This window comes from Papaver somniferum, chromosome 11 (genome assembly GCF_003573695.1).
Source record: "Papaver somniferum cultivar HN1 chromosome 11, ASM357369v1, whole genome shotgun sequence".
NCBI lineage: Eukaryota > Viridiplantae > Streptophyta > Magnoliopsida > Ranunculales > Papaveraceae > Papaver > Papaver somniferum.
In genome coordinates this window covers 42,099,087-42,114,667 of record NC_039368.1, presented here as the reverse complement: position 1 = coordinate 42,114,667, position 15,581 = coordinate 42,099,087, and the positions used below count along the sequence as shown (strand labels likewise).

The window sequence follows — 15,581 nt, the reverse complement described above, 5'->3', positions numbered from 1 at the left end:
TGCCGTTCCTTTGCTCTTTTCGCTCCGTGAGATAACCATGCTTTATTTAGTACCTAAAAATGCAAAATTAATTAAGAAAAGTATTTATTCTTGAAAACAACGAAAACACAGAATATGGGATAAAATGTAGAATTAATGCACAAAAGATGAGTTAAATGCCAAGAAAAATATATAGAAATATGCACTTTTTAGCACTCATCACTGTTGAGGAGACCGAAATTCCCGATGAGGTTACTAGCGCAGTGAACGATGAGCTTGCCTAGGAGGAAGAGGAGGCTATCGATGATGAAGAGCGTACAGGGAATTCTCCTCATAATTACGAGGATGGTGAGAAAGAGATTGCCCCTGGCGGTCAAAGAGATATTGGTCGTGGAGCTAATGCAAAAGAGATTGACCCTAGCGGACAAGGAGATATACCCGCTGATGAACATATATTTCCTCCTCCTCCAACCCAGAGGAACGAAGATGTTGATCGTCAATCCACGATCCCCACTGGATTGGGTCCGGAATTCTCTTTTGGCAAGATCCACTCCTCTGGTGGGCAGGATGACCTTGGTGCTGCTATGGGGTTGGCTTAAGATTTCTCCTTGATTATTCCAAACGATGAGTGAGATGTTCTTGGCGAGACTGGTGGAGAAAAAGTAACTGATACGGAAGAGAGTTCTGCTGGTGAAGACGTCGACTCCCAGGCTAAGAGAAATTATGATGCTAGAAAGAACGATGTTGTTGATGAGGCTTCCGCTGAGGCGTCTTCGGAGGATTTTGAGAGGGCCATGATGCAAGATGGTGATGATGCTACACTTTACTGGATGATGAAGAAGAATTTGATGTTCGTGTCAAACCCTGCTCCGGTGATCCCAGGTGAGAAAACTTTTGATGCTTTCACCCGTCAAAAGATGCAACTAACGTCCCATGATGAGGTTGCGGAGATATGGGAGAAGGATTTGGGAGCTACTTCCACTAGTCTTTTAGTCGATCATCCATCTTCTGTTGCTGATATGATGGCAATTGTCGATGGGTACCAATACGGTTTCCCTCAGCAGCGGATTCTTGAGGTAAAGCGTCATAAATTCCCTATGAGCCAAACGATCTAATGTTGTGGATTTTTTACAGTTATAGATTGTCTTATTATTAATGCAGATGATGAGAAGCGAACATTGTAATCATACCTTGTACCAGTTCTTCAAGGCGAAGGCCCTTAAGTTGGAGGCAAAGCTTCGTCACAGAGAAGGTGAGTTGACCGCTGCTGAGGCGCTCATCGCTGCTAAGGATGAGGAGATATTGGAATTGAAGAATCGGTTGAAGGGGAAAGAGCGGCTTGGTGCTGAAGAGGAGAAGCTTCGTAATGAGCTTTCACTGGTTCATAGTGATTTGGAGAAGGCTCGTAATGACGCTTCGTCCTCCAAAGGTTTGTTTTCTTCTCTATTATTTTCTTCGTCGCTCCCTTTCGTCTTCTTAGTGTGTTGTCTGAGTCTCCCGACCCTATCTTCAGCGGTCGATATCCGAGAATTAACATGGCTTCGGAATGAGAAGACTCGTCAAGCTTCTCGGATTAGGGAACTAGTGGAGAAAATCAAAGATGATGCTGATAAGTAGAATGCTCAGGAAGATGAGAATAATGAATTGATGGCTCAATATCGACAAAGACGGGAGAAGATGGTTGATATGCAGAATCGTTATAACTCTGATCGTCGTTAGTTTGATAGTGCTTTGTTGTGGACTCGTGAAAATCTACGTGAGGCTTGTGAGGGTGTTTCTCGTTTAGAAACCAGGGTGGAAAGCTTGGAAGAGGAGATGCGTCAAGCTCGTTCATCTCATGATCCTGAAGCTCGGGATTATATACAGCGGCTCGTTCGGGAGAGGGATGATGCCAGATCGAGGCCCATACCCTTAGTAATGTTTTAGCTGCTTCTCGGGACGATGTCACTCGTTTAGTGGACTCTGAAAAGGACCTTGAAATAAATATGTACAGGCTTACTAAGGGGATAGAAGAAATGAGTAATGAAGTCAATCACCTTCGACATTTAGACTCCATGAAGCAGGTAGAGTTGGATGAGTGTCGGTTTGCCTTAAAAATCTTCGGTTGGATTATAAGAAAATTTCGGACGAGTATGATTTTCTTGACGAAGCCCGGGACGTTGTAGTTAATGAATATGAAATAGCTTCGGCCAGGGTGGAAGGTATACACTTGTTCCGTCGTGAATAGTCTTCGTAATTAGATTTCTAACCTATTTGTGTTTTCTTTTTCAGATCTCGAGGGACAGCTTAACCTCGCAAATGAAAGGCTTGAAAAGGCTCAATCTTCCCTAGCGTACCAAGAGGTCAAGCCAAGTATTTCGAAGGGATAGCAAGATCTAGGGATGCATCGACGAAGGAATCAGCCAAGGAGGTGGCTCGACTGACATCTTTGTTGTCGCAATCTGAACTCAAGGCCACCGTTATTACTCATAAGGCTCGTTGTCAGTTGGCCGAGGATATTAACAATACTTTGACCAAGATCGAACAGAACCTTCTGAAGGAACATGATATTTTTAAGAAGTATCCTCGACGTCCTATGCCTGAGCCCTTGACTTACTCTTCAGGTTCTTCTTCCGGAGGAAGCGTTCCTTCGTCTCAACCGAAGAATCCTGTTGATCGCGTTGAGTCTTCCAAAAGGAAGTAGACTTCTAAGTATGTTATAAAAAGTTGATATTTGTCAATTACTTGGCTCCGAGCCATTTTTTTGTTGTATCTTGCTTTTCTTGTTCAATTGCTCGGACTTGTAATCAACTTTTATGGAATGGATCATGGTTTCTTTGCATATGTACAACTTTGCTTTACCTGCATCATTAATTTACTTGATTTTTAGGCAGCGAGTAAGTAAATATTGAAAATTAGGTAAATAATAAAAAAGTGTTTGACGGCAGTAACGAAGGTATGCACCTTCGTTATTGACTTTGGACCTGTTACCCCGCTGGCTAACCCTTGGACAGAGGATCACCGAACGGTGGGGGTTGATGCAGCGTTCCCGGATATGTGATGCGTTTATTAAAAATATTTACATGCACCCATTCCGTTGAACCGTTGTATTATCGATCGTTTGGGTATCTCTTTCTGCTGGAAGCCTTCCCCATGGTTGGACACTTATAGGCGCTGATAGGGGAGTCCCCAGAGATTGTAAATGGTTACTTTCCCCAATAAAGTTATTTTTCAAAAAAATTTGTTCAATTGATAAGGTGAGGTATGTTATTCCTCGTCCAGATATAGAAACACGTCGAGCGGGTACGCTGTCTTCTTCTTCTGGTACTCTTCATGCAGATGCAGAACTGCGCTGCTTTATGGATGTGAATACGTCCACATCTCAGATTCTAGCTAGGGCTTTGGCCTCCACCCATTTGTTGAAGTAGTCTGTGGCTACGATTAAGAATCGCCTTTTCCCTGACCCTTCGATCAAGGGTCGAACGATGTCTACACCCCATTTCGAGAATGGCCAAGGACTATCTACAGAATTTAGTTTTGTCGCAGGAGCATGAATCTTTTTAGCAAATCGCTGGCATTCCTCGCATCTCCCGGACATCCTTGCGGCATCTTGTATCATCTGTGGCCAATAGTTATAAGATCAGGAAATACCTATATGTGATTACCGCAATCGCACGGTGTCTAACTAGTAGACAGAGGCAAGTACGGGTCGAACCCACAGGGAGCGGTGAAAATACGTAATCAATATCTCTAATCGACTAACCAATAAAGATGTTTTTGGATTTTGAAAGAATTATAACAGAAAAATAAACTAAACGAAAAATATAAATGCACTGGGAAAGTCGGTAACCAGGGATGTGAAGTGTTAAGGATCCAGGAATCTGTTATAGGCAAATTAATCGTGTTCAATTGCAAAGGGTCTCAAATATACTCATGTAGAACGGCAAACCTAGCTATTCATACGTGGAAGATATTGCATTTATGAATTATCGACAAGAATCATCAAAAATGAATTATTTGTTCTCACCTAAAAGTAGAATTTCTAAGCACTAATCATACGTGGCATGAAGAGTCAAGGAATATTCATAAATCAATTATTACTTAGGTTCAACGAGTTTTCTACTAATCCAACAATGAACTATACATGACATAACACATGAGAAATCTATCTAGAAAATAAACATTGATAGAGAGATAAAATTATTAAAATTAAGTTCAATTGATAGAAGACCCTTGTTCATGGAAACAAATAAATCCTACAAGTTCGTCCTTTCACCTAACATGGAATTAGCTAGCCATGGCTTTCTTAAAAACCATAAACAGATATGAATAAATCTATAGCTAATTGAAATCAAATGGGTGAAAATGAATCTTCAAACCCTAGTCTCCGTTGCTGTTGTAGAGGGTTCACAGCCGCAGCCACCTCTCCAAAAACAGAACTCCAAAACCGGCCTCCCTTTCGATCTTCTGTTCGTAACTATATGTAGTCGCTGCCAATAGTCTGGCCAAAACCTAGCAGAATTGCATAGGCCCAGTCCAGTACCAACTCTAAATTCAGGCCAAGTCCAAGCTCGGTTCATCCATCATCTGTCTGTCTCAACTTCTCTGCACGTTCACCACGAACCAACACCACGGAAACAGCTTTCATGACCTTCGTAACTCCAGGAGTTCTCGTCACACTACCACCAACAGTTTGAGAGAATAAAACCCAATCTGCATACGTTAAACCAATCACCACCAGCAACTATTCATCTCCATCAACGCCGCGTTGTAATTTCTCGATCAGCAAATGGGTAATACCCAATTGAATCACCACTGATCAGAATAGCATACTCTTCATTGACCACAACCCCAGTCAAGTTGCGTCAAAAGCTCCATTAAATCATTGTTGTTGATGTGTCATTTCTGCTTCCCATTTCTGCCAATGAGCTCCTCCATTACTTTTTTTCCATCTCATGATCGAAACCCTTCATGAACCTTGATACACAGCCATGAATCAAATACATCCGCTTTTATTCTCCTTTTTACGTCTCAGCTCTCCAGTTCATCTCCGGAGTCTCTATCTCAGCAGCTTTTTCTTTTGTTGTTGTCATTAGACACTACGGAGAACACCACTGCCTGCACTGCTTCTTTGACTGCCTGCTGCAACCATCACCTCCTTCCACTGTCTGCAGCACTTCAGCCATCCTACCCAGCAGATGCCAACCTCAACAGAAGCAACCATCGCAGCAGTTACATCAGTTCTCAGCTCATTCGTTAACATCACTGCGCCATCGATGGCTTGGTTTACATCTCAGGTGAACAGTAGCAGCTTGAATTGAACATTGCTGCCTTGTTTCTTCTCCAGCTCAAAATCCTTCCACTCATTCACATATATGAACAACAGCAAACCCAAGTACAAACCTTCTTTTTCACTCCAACACAGAGAATCAACATCAGCAGCTTGAGTCGATGACGGGAGCTACTCGGAGATATGCTTGATTAACACCAAAGAGACGTCATTAGAAACCCTCAAATTCCATCTTCACATTTCGGTTCACAGCCATGCAACAGCGGCAGCAACATGTTTCGTCTTCCCTGTACATCAGCAGCGTATACATCTATATTCCCTGTATTAAAACCCCACACAAAACCGTTCTCGATCCTAGCTTTTGCTGCAACATATTAGCAATTTGAATCTATAATGTATCACTGCTCGGAACAATATCTTTCCTCCCGAGACTCATAATTCACAGAAGCAACCATTTAGGAAATTGCTCCATTTCTTCATTGAGAACCCTAACTTCAGGTACCACTATCTCATTTGTTGTTTGTGTCTACTCTTCCACTGAAGTAAGAAAGTTGAATGCAGAGTTAGACAGCTCTCTACACTGAATATTTTGGTATCCACCCAAGAAATCCATCTGTCCACCCATGAAGTCCATTTGAAGAGTCTGTGACAATACCACATGCAGAACGTGTAAACAGTTGCCACGTATCCCTGCCATCTTGTGCAGCTCAATTTCCAGGTTCATTCTCTGGCCGTTAAATGACTTTTATATAGAAGCAACACCAGGCCAGTGATATTTCGTCATCTTAGTCGTAAACGCATTTAAGCCGCAACTTAGCTATTTATTATCCGAGTGAACGGAATTGCTTGTACTTTTTACAAAAGCACTAAAACGGTGTTGTTAGCCAAAATATGAGTCCTAGCTAATATAAATATGGGTATAAAATATAGCACTAACGTGCTTATCAACACCCCCACACTTATATTTTGCTAATCCTCGAGCAAAACAGAAAATTGACCCGCTCCACAGCTGGTCATAAAATGATAAGAAAAAGAGTAGACCCGCTCAACAGCTGGTCATCAATTATTATTATTATTTAAAAAAAAACCCGCTCTACAGCTGGTCATAATATGATAAGAAAAAAAGAATAGACCCGCTCAACAGCTGGTCAATTTTTTATTTTAATTTATTTTAATTTTTTTTTTAGACCCGCTAACAGCTGGTCATAATATACCCACAAACCTACAATAGACCCGCTCAACAGCTGGTCATAAATTGCAAGAAAATTCATGAAAAAGAAAAGTAAGAAGTTAACCACTCCCCCACACTTAAACATTACATTGTCCTCAATGTAATTGAGTCATCCAACCTAAACATGAAGATGGGAAATTCATAATATGCGAAAATAAACAAATAAAAATAAAACAAGAAAATAGAATTACCTACTGGAATATACATAAAGGATCCCTATAAACTAATAACCTGAAAATTCGGGGATCAACCCAAAATACAGTATTTACAAATGATAGCTTCGCACTTATGTTATGATTCCCCGAAGATGCAGAAACTATCAAAAACAAATGATAACCCCCAAACCTAGTTTTTACTACACATGGAAGTGCATAAAGAACAAAATATGAGGATTCTATTGAGACTGGAGAAACATCACTTGGTTCATGCACGGTATCAGGAATAGGCAAGTCCTCTGGGTATTTGGATACAAAGTGATCCAATAAAATTTGAGAAGCACACAATTTTATCCCTAAATTAGGTAACTTTTGGAAGTCTAAGGGTCTAGAAACAACCTCTAAGTCGGGTGAATGATCTTGCGAGATAGATTCATCTATAGAATTAGGCAAATCATCTACAAAATCATCCACAGGGTCATTATATGTTCTATCTGGAACAGAGAGTCACTACAAGACTGATCATCATCATCATCAAATAATTTTTGGCATTCCAGAACTCTCAATTTTTGTTTCAAACTAAGCGGTGTATGTTTGTAATACTTCTCATATGTAGTTAGAAGTGATTCTTTACTTACCATTTGTGGAGCAAAAACTTCATACCGTTGCTTATGCATATATTCAACAAGCGTTATCTCAGATGATGTTGCCTGATAATTTGAAATTCTACGCTTATATTCTGCCAGTGTCATCTTAGGTGACGTCTCCTGAGAAAGAGTCATCATCCTCAAAAAGGTACCTGAAAAAAAAAAATTCTAAAGCACAAAACAAAGTCAAAAAGGAAAAATAAATCCTAAAATAAAAATATTGTACAAAAACAAAAGTAAATAAAATAAAAACCTAACTATTTACAGAATCAAAAATACTAATTACAATATTCCTCAACCGCTCCCCGGCAGCGGCTCCAAAAATTTATAGGATCCGGAGATACCTATATGTGATTACCGCAATCGCACGGTGTCTAACTAGTAGACAGAGGCAAGTACGGGTCGAACCCACAGTGAGCGGTGTAAAGACGTAATCAATATCTCTAATCGACTAACCAATAAAGATGTTTTTGGATTTTGAAAGAATAATAACAAAAAAATAAACTAAACGAAAAATATAAATGCACTGGGAAAGTCGGTAACCAGGGATGTGAAGTGTTAAGGATCCAGGAATCTGTTGTAGGCAAATTAATCGTGTTCAATTGCAAAGGGTCTCAATTATACTCATGTAGAGCGGCAAACCTAGCTACTCATACGTGGAAGATATTGCATTTACGAATTATCGACAAGAATCATCAAAAATGAATTATTTGTTCTCACCTAAAAGTAGAATTTCTAAGCACTAATCATACATGGCATGAAGAGTCAAGAAATATTCATAAATCAATTATTACCTAGGTTCAATGAGTTTTCTACTAATCCAACAATGAATTATACATGGAATAGCACATGAGAAATATAGCTAGAAAATAAACATTGATAGAGAGACAAAATTATTAAAATTAAGTTCAATTGATAGAAAACCCTTTTTCATGAAAACAAATAAATCCTACAAATTCATCCTTTCACCTAACATGGAATTAGCTAGCCATGGCTTTCTTAAAAACCATAAAAAGATAAGAATAAATCTATAGCTAATTGAAATCAAATGGGTGAAAATGAATCTCAAAACCCTAGTCTTTGTGGATGTTGTAGAGGGTTCACAGCCGCAGCCACCTCTCCAAAAACAGAACTCCAAAACCGGCCTCCCTTTCGATCTTTTGTTCGTAACTATATGTAGTTGCTGCCAATAGTCTGGCCAAAACCTAGCAGAATTGTGCAGGCCCAGTCCAGTACCAACTCTAAATTCAGGCCAAGTCCAAGCTCGGTCCATCCATCATCTGTCTGTCTCAACTTCTCTGCACGTTCACCACGAACCAACACCACGGAAACAGCTTTCATGACCTTCGTAACTCCAGGAGTTCTCGTCACACTACCACCAACAGTTTGAGAGAATAAAGCCATTCTGCAAACGTTAAACCAATTACCACCAGCAACTATTCATCTCCATTAACGTTGTGTTGTAATTTCTCGATCAGCAAATGGGTAATACCCAATTGAATCACCAGTGATCATAATAACATACTCTTCATTGACCACAACCCCAGTCAAGTTGCATCAAAAGCTCCATTAAATCATTGTTGTTGTTGTGTCATTTATGCTTCCCATTTCTGCCAATGAGCTCCTCCATTACTTGTTGATCCATCTCATGATCGAAACCCTTCATGAACCTTGATACACAGCCATGAATCAAATCCATTCGCTTCTATTCTCCTTTTACGTCTCAGCTCTCCAGTTCATCTCCGGGGTCGCCATATCTGTAGCTTTTTCTTTTGTTGTTGTCATTAGACACTACGGAGGCCACCACTGCCTGCACTGCTTCTTCGACTGCCTGCTGCAACCATGACCTCCTTCCACTATCTGCAGCACTTCAGCCATCCTACCCGGCAGATGCCAACCTTAACAGTAGTTACATCAGTTCTCAACTCATTCATTAACATCACTGCGCCATCGATGCGTTGGTTTACATCTCAGGTGAACAGTAGCAGCTTGAATTGAACATTGCTGCCTTGTTTCGTTCGCCCTCGTCATGATATCATCTTCGACGAAGTCTTCAGTAATATCCTCCCCTATGTTGTCGTCATCAATATCCTCCCCTACATCGTCTTCACGATTCGTAGCGAAGGACTGTTGTGGGGTGATCGAAGGTTCGTATACTCTTGTTACTTTTATGGCTTTAATGTTCTCATATTTAAGCATGGATGATATGTATGCCAAGGCGTCGGCATGCCTGAGATCTTTTCTGCACAGGTGTCGGAACTTGATGCTTGGTATCTGGGAGGCTAAGGTCTGAACCAAAGCCATGTATAAAGACATGGTGTCATCGTAGACATTGTATTCTAGTTCTATTTGTTGAATGACCAACGGATAATCACTTGTTAGGCGTACATCCATTATCTCAATTTCTATTATTAGCCGGATGGCATGTACAACAGCTTCGTACTCTACGATGTTGTTGGTATGCCCCTTGAATTCCGATCTTAGTGCATGCACGATCCTGTATCCGGTGGGAGAGGTAATCACGATGCCTATGCCTGCTCCCTCTCTATTCCTCTATCCATCGACGAAGATTTCCCATCTTCTTTGGCTTGAGGGTTCGAGTATGTCGACTGAATCTTTCCCGTCCTCTTTAGCTTCTGGTATGTCCTTCACTTCTTCGTCCTTACCCAGAGGTAAGTCCGCCAAAAAACCCGCAAAGACTTGTGACTTTTGGGAAGTTTGGATCTCATGGATAATGTTGAATTGGTCCAGATGAGTGTTCCATTTTGCTATCCTTCCTACTTTCCCTGCGCTCTTGAGGACAGCTTCCAACGGTACTTTACATGGGACCCGAACATGATGAGTCAAGAAATAGGTTCTTAGCTTTTGGGTTTCCCATACTAATGCTAATATGAGTTTCTCATTCTTTGTGTAGTTTTTTTCCGCCGGGTTGAGAGTCTTGCTGACGTGGTAGATTGGTTGCTCAACCTTCGTGTTGGTTTTGACAAGGACCGCGCTCACCGCATCTTCGGTTGCTGCTACGTACAGGGCCAACACCTCATCAAGATCGGGTTTTTGGAGGATCGGGATCGTATCCAGGTATTCTTTTATCTTCTGGAAGGCTTCTTCGCATTCGGTGGTTCATTCGAATTTGCTCCCTTTTTTGAGAATGTTGAAGAAATGTTTGCATTTTTTCGATGACCTGGCGATGAATCTTCCCAGAGCCGCTAGGGTTCCATTGAGCTTCTGGACTTCTTTCAGGCTCTTTGGGGACGACATTTCTACGATGGCCTGGATCTTGGAGGGATCCACTTCAATGCCTCTCTTTGTTACTAGATATCCAAGGAATTTTCCTGAGGTGACGCCGAATGTGCATATTTCTGGGTTCACTTTCATGCTGTGTTTCCTCATTGCTTCGAAGATATACCTCAAGTCTCGATGGTGGTATTTGCGCAACTTACTTTTGACGAGCATATCATCGACGTAGACTTCTAGAGTGTTCCCGATCCATGGTTTGAAGATAACATCAACTATCCTTTGGTATGTTTCCCCTGCATTTCTGAGTCCAAAGGGCATCCTTTTGTAACAATAGAGGTCGTGCGGTATGTAAAAGGTTTTGTGTTGTTGATCTTCTTCCGCCAAGGCTACTTGGTTGTAACCAGAATATCCATCCATGAATGACAGTTCTTCATACCCTTCAACGACTTCTACCAACTGATCGATGCTTGGGAGGGGGTAACTATCCTTCGGACAAGCCTTATTGAGGTTGGTGAAGTCGATGCATATTCTTACTCCTCCATTCTTCTTCGATACGATGACTATGTTCAAGATCCATGTTGGATACTTTACTTCCTTGATGAACCCTGCTTCTAACAGTTTGCGAAGCTCTTTCTCAATTGCTTGGTGGTACTCCGGCGCTACTTTTCGTACTTTCTGCCTGAAGGGGACCGTACCCGGCTTTATACGGAGTTCGTGCTGAATTATCTTCGGATCAATTCCTGGCATGTCTCCTCACTTCTACGCAAAGATGTCCGCGTACTCCATGAGTAGCTTGATTAGAGCCATTTTTCTTTCTTTGTCCATTAAAGTCCCTATTTTGATCATCTTCGGGTTATCTCTGGTCCCTATATTGATCTCCTTCACAGGTTCCACAGATGTGAATGTAGGCTTCGGTTCCCCTAGGAGAGGGACGTTATTTAATTGCTAGTTGGTAGGCTCTTCAGCCCCCTTAGCTGTGGAGGTACATACTTCGGTGTTAGAATGATGCTCTCCTTCGTCAGACTTCTTCCGGAGATATCTTCGAGATAAAGGTCAATTGCTTTCTCCTTGGCAGCTTCTTTGTTTCGGTTTCTTCAGTATTTACGCTTCTCATCTTGCTCGTTATTGAGATGATTTTGTATAGCCTGACATTCTCAAGCGGTTACTTGATCTCCCTTTATTTTTATTACCCCTTCGGGTGTTGGGAATCTAAGGTATTGATGATAGGTCGCTGCTACCCCTTTGAGCTTGTGTACCCATCTTCGGCCGATGATGGTATTGTAAGGAGAAGGAGCTTCCACTACGCTGAATCGTGTATCAACCTTCATTGGTCCCACGTTTACTTGTAACACAATGTCTCCCAAAGGCTTCGTTGGGTCCCCATTGAATCCGTATATGGTTTAGTACGAAGACATCAACTGTTCGTCATTCAACTCCATTCGTTTGAACGTGTCATAGAACAGTACATTGACCGAGATCCCTCCATCTATGAGGACCTTCCTGGTATTGCACCGCGCAATGGGTAATGTGAGAACCAAGGGGTCGTTGTGATCCTCCATCTCATCCTCTACATCCTCAGTATCGAAAGTTATTGGAGCGTTCATCCATTGTTCGTGTTCCTCCACTTCTGCTCCATCAATTTTATACAACTCACAGTAATCTTCAAATTGCTTCCTTAACCTTTTGCCTATCTGGGAAGTTAGTGATGGTCCAGTGGCTTCAGAGCATGAGATAGTGTGGAGCGTGCGATTACCCTCGGGTAGCTGGACTTGCTTGCTTCGCTTAGCCCTCTCTTTGGTGTCGTACTTCTGTAAGTATTGCTTGAGGTCACCAACGTCAATCAGCTTTTGAATCATTATCTTGAGGTTCTTGCATTTTTCAGTCTGATGCCCGTCGAAGAAGTGGTACTCACAGTAGTCTCTAGATTTTTCGGATCGTGGTGGCTGCTTCCCTTTGGACCAAGGGCGCTCTAAGTTCTCTCGATCCTTAATCTCCCTTAGGATGCGAGTGTAGTTGGTGTTGATCTTCGTAAGGATTTAGTTTTCGAATTTTCGGTCGTCGCGTCGACGATCATCCCTTCGTCCTCTCTTATCTTCGTTAGGACAGTTGAACCGCCCCTCTTTGATCCGCTAGCTTGTTCTACTGAGTTCATTCGATGAGATCTTTGAGTTTGGGCTCTGGGATTCTCCCGCTGGATTTCTTCTAACCTGGCGTGCTTTTCGATGATCACTCGAAGGTCTCCTTCAATCGTAGGTACACTTCCGTGAATCTCCACAAATAGTGGGCTCATTCTGTCTAATCCCCATTTGTAACAGTTGATGCTGACCACTGGATCTACGTTCCCTATAGTTTGACAAATTTTGTGCCGTTTGTCGGTGTATTCCCTGATCGTTTCCTTGTAAGCTACGGCTAATGAGAAGAGCCTGTCCATTCCGGCGTTGACAGCCTTGTTGTACATGTATGTCCCTAAGAATTTCTCAGTGAGCTGGTTGTAGGAATCGATGGAGTTTGACGGTAGGTTGTCGAACCAAGATAGTGTTGATTCCTTTAGACTTGAAGGAAAATATCTGCAGAGGACTGCATCGTTTTGATCCCATCGGGCTAAAATGTGATTATAGTATCGAAGATGAGCTGCATGGTCGCTGGATCCATCATAACATTCGAATGCTGGAACGGGAAAATTTTGAGGGATAAGCGATTTGGCCAAGTGGTGAGTCAGCAGCGTGGTGTTAGCTTTTGTCATCACTTCCTCTAGTCTCCCACCCCCCCTTGTCTAGCTTTTAACTGCTTGATTTCAGCCATCATCTCCGCACGAAGGTCCTCGATCGCCCGCTGTTGATCGTCTTTTGTCGTGGATCGTCTTGATCTTTGGTTTTCACTATCGAAATAATCTGAATCTTCGGGGACATAGTCTGGGTTAGATGGTCTACTTTCTCTGACGGGTCTTCGATCTAACGGTTCCGAATTGTTGGTGTTTGTCAGGATGATTCTTCGATCACGAATGGGTTCCGATGCCTTTGAGTTTGCTTCGTCATGCTGGTGCGTCGCTCCTATGCTTTGGGCTATCCTATCCTTGAGCTCCTGATTTTCTCGAGCTAGCAGTGCCACTGCTTCTGCGTACACCTTCTGGTTCTTCTTTGATTCTTCGAGCTTTGCCATCAGTTGGGGGGTATGGTTCGATCCTTGATTTGGGGTTCCGGTTCGCGCCTGCCCTCCAATGGCCATCGTGTGACCTTCGTCCACTGTATAGATTAGAGGGGGCGGATTGGTTGTGACTATTGGCAGATCCACGCGCGGGGGCGCTGGCTGGTTTACTATCACCGAGGGTTGAGTAACTGGCAGAGCTTGGTTTTGGTCGTTCTTTGAAGGCATCCCGAAGACCGGTTGGTGCATCGTTGATTCTGCAAACCTTTCCCGTTGTTCATGCATTCTGGTGGCTGTAATTGTCTTTGCTGCATCAGCTTTGGCTGCTACATCGGCTTTGGCTGCTGCCTATTTGAGGGCCGCTGATGTGATTTGTAGATAGTGTTAAAAGTGGTTCGATTCTCAGACTTGTGAAGGATATTAATTAGACTTAAATTCTAATATTAAAATAGAAAAATCACTAAAAATTATAGCAAACTCAATCAAAGATGATATTAATACTAAAAGAAACACTGAGGCTAAGATTCCACTATTTTTTAAGTTCAAAGTGATTAAACCAATACTTATATTTATGCAATTTTCTTGTTTAATTTGATTCTAAAATATTGCAACAAGTAGATTTTCAAAAGTAATACTTGTAAATACCAAGTATGAAGCATTAAAAGTCTTAAAACTAAGCATACTCCATCAAAATAGATCACAATCACTCAAATAAAAAATCATATTCAATAATAGTTCAAGGCAAATAATCATATAATTATTGCAAATAAAAATATAAAACAGAATATACCACTTTTTGTTGGAAAAATAGCTTCCTCTATCGCCTCATCAATGGGGGTTAGCTCCTCATATTAATCATGATCTCAAAATATGTGTTTGTTGCTCAAAAGATGATTAAAATAGTGAAAAGTAATAACACAGACTGTTTGCAACAGTGTATTGGTGTTGCAAAACAGCTGTTACAATGGAATGTTACAGAAAAACTGTTGCTTTGTCGCTGATTTTAAGACCCTAAAATAAGACTGCCCTGAACAGCTTAATGTTCTTCAGCTGTTAAACAACGACACTGTTCTGCGACTGTCTACCGAGCGTCAATGTTCTTCGCGTTCTTTATCTTCAGCAGCAGCAGAAACAGAGTTTGGTAAAGCTCTGATTTCTTCCTCTCTGGCTCTCTTTAGGTTCCCAAACTCTCGACACCCCTTCTATATGACCCAAGACATCTATTTATATCAAAAATACCGATTAAATCTCTCCCCAAATCTTCCAAAATCTCTTTCCTTCTCTTCACGACCAAGTTGCGGCAATTTCTTGTTTTAGGATTTCTACGCATTTCTGAGCTTTCCTTTTTATTCTAAACTCTTCCTTAGATAGATACAAATCTTTGGGAAGGTTTACAGCGTTTTAATCTCTCTAAAATTCCCTAAAACAGGTCACACACGTGACTTTCCATATTTTATGTTGTGAGAAAAATCCGTCGATTGAGCCCAATCTAATCGATTTAAACACCCATATCAGATTCCTAGACCCATAAGGAGTCTATCCTATGAAAATCAGAGGTTTAATCGACCTCAAACTCCTCCAAATCATGATTGCCAAAATATTTCTTTAACTGCATTTTTTTCCCGCCAAAATCCTGGTTTTTGAATGTTGAAGATGGTTGCCCCTTATCCAGAGTAGGGGTGTGATTAGCAACTGCCTGGAAATGGGATGCCCCTTAGTAATTAGGTTACCCCTTATCCAAAGTGAGAGTCCGAATAACAAATGTCTTCCGGGTGCTTTCCGACAACTTTTCGAGCCAATTTTTTCCAAAAATGTTTATTAGCCAAAAATACCTACAAATAAATAAAACACCATAATAAGTACAAAAATGAGCCCTAACAATATGTAGAATCGAGACAAATCGGACACAAAAATGTGTC

The 15,581-nt window shown here is 41.5% G+C and overlaps 1 protein-coding gene across 1 annotated transcript; it reads right to left on the bottom strand.

Moving 5' to 3' along the window:
• Positions 1–11,918: 11,918 nt before the first annotated feature.
• Positions 11,919–13,261, bottom strand: LOC113324339. The gene is made up of 2 exons (XM_026572655.1): positions 12,726–13,261; positions 11,919–12,513 (listed from the first exon to the last, which is right to left on the bottom strand). Exons 1-2 carry the CDS (start codon positions 13,259–13,261, stop codon positions 11,919–11,921), a joined length of 1,131 nt encoding a protein of 376 aa, XP_026428440.1.
• Positions 13,262–15,581: the final 2,320 nt, after the last annotated feature.

Coding starts and splice junctions, on each gene's coding strand:
- LOC113324339 (XM_026572655.1), bottom strand. CDS start 13,261: ATGACAAAAGCTAACACCACGCTGCTGACTCACCACTTGGCCAAATCG. Junction 12,514..12,725: donor ATCATCGAAAAGCACGCCAG/GTTAGAAGAAAT, acceptor TCGCATCCTAAG/GGAGATTAAGGATCGAGAGA.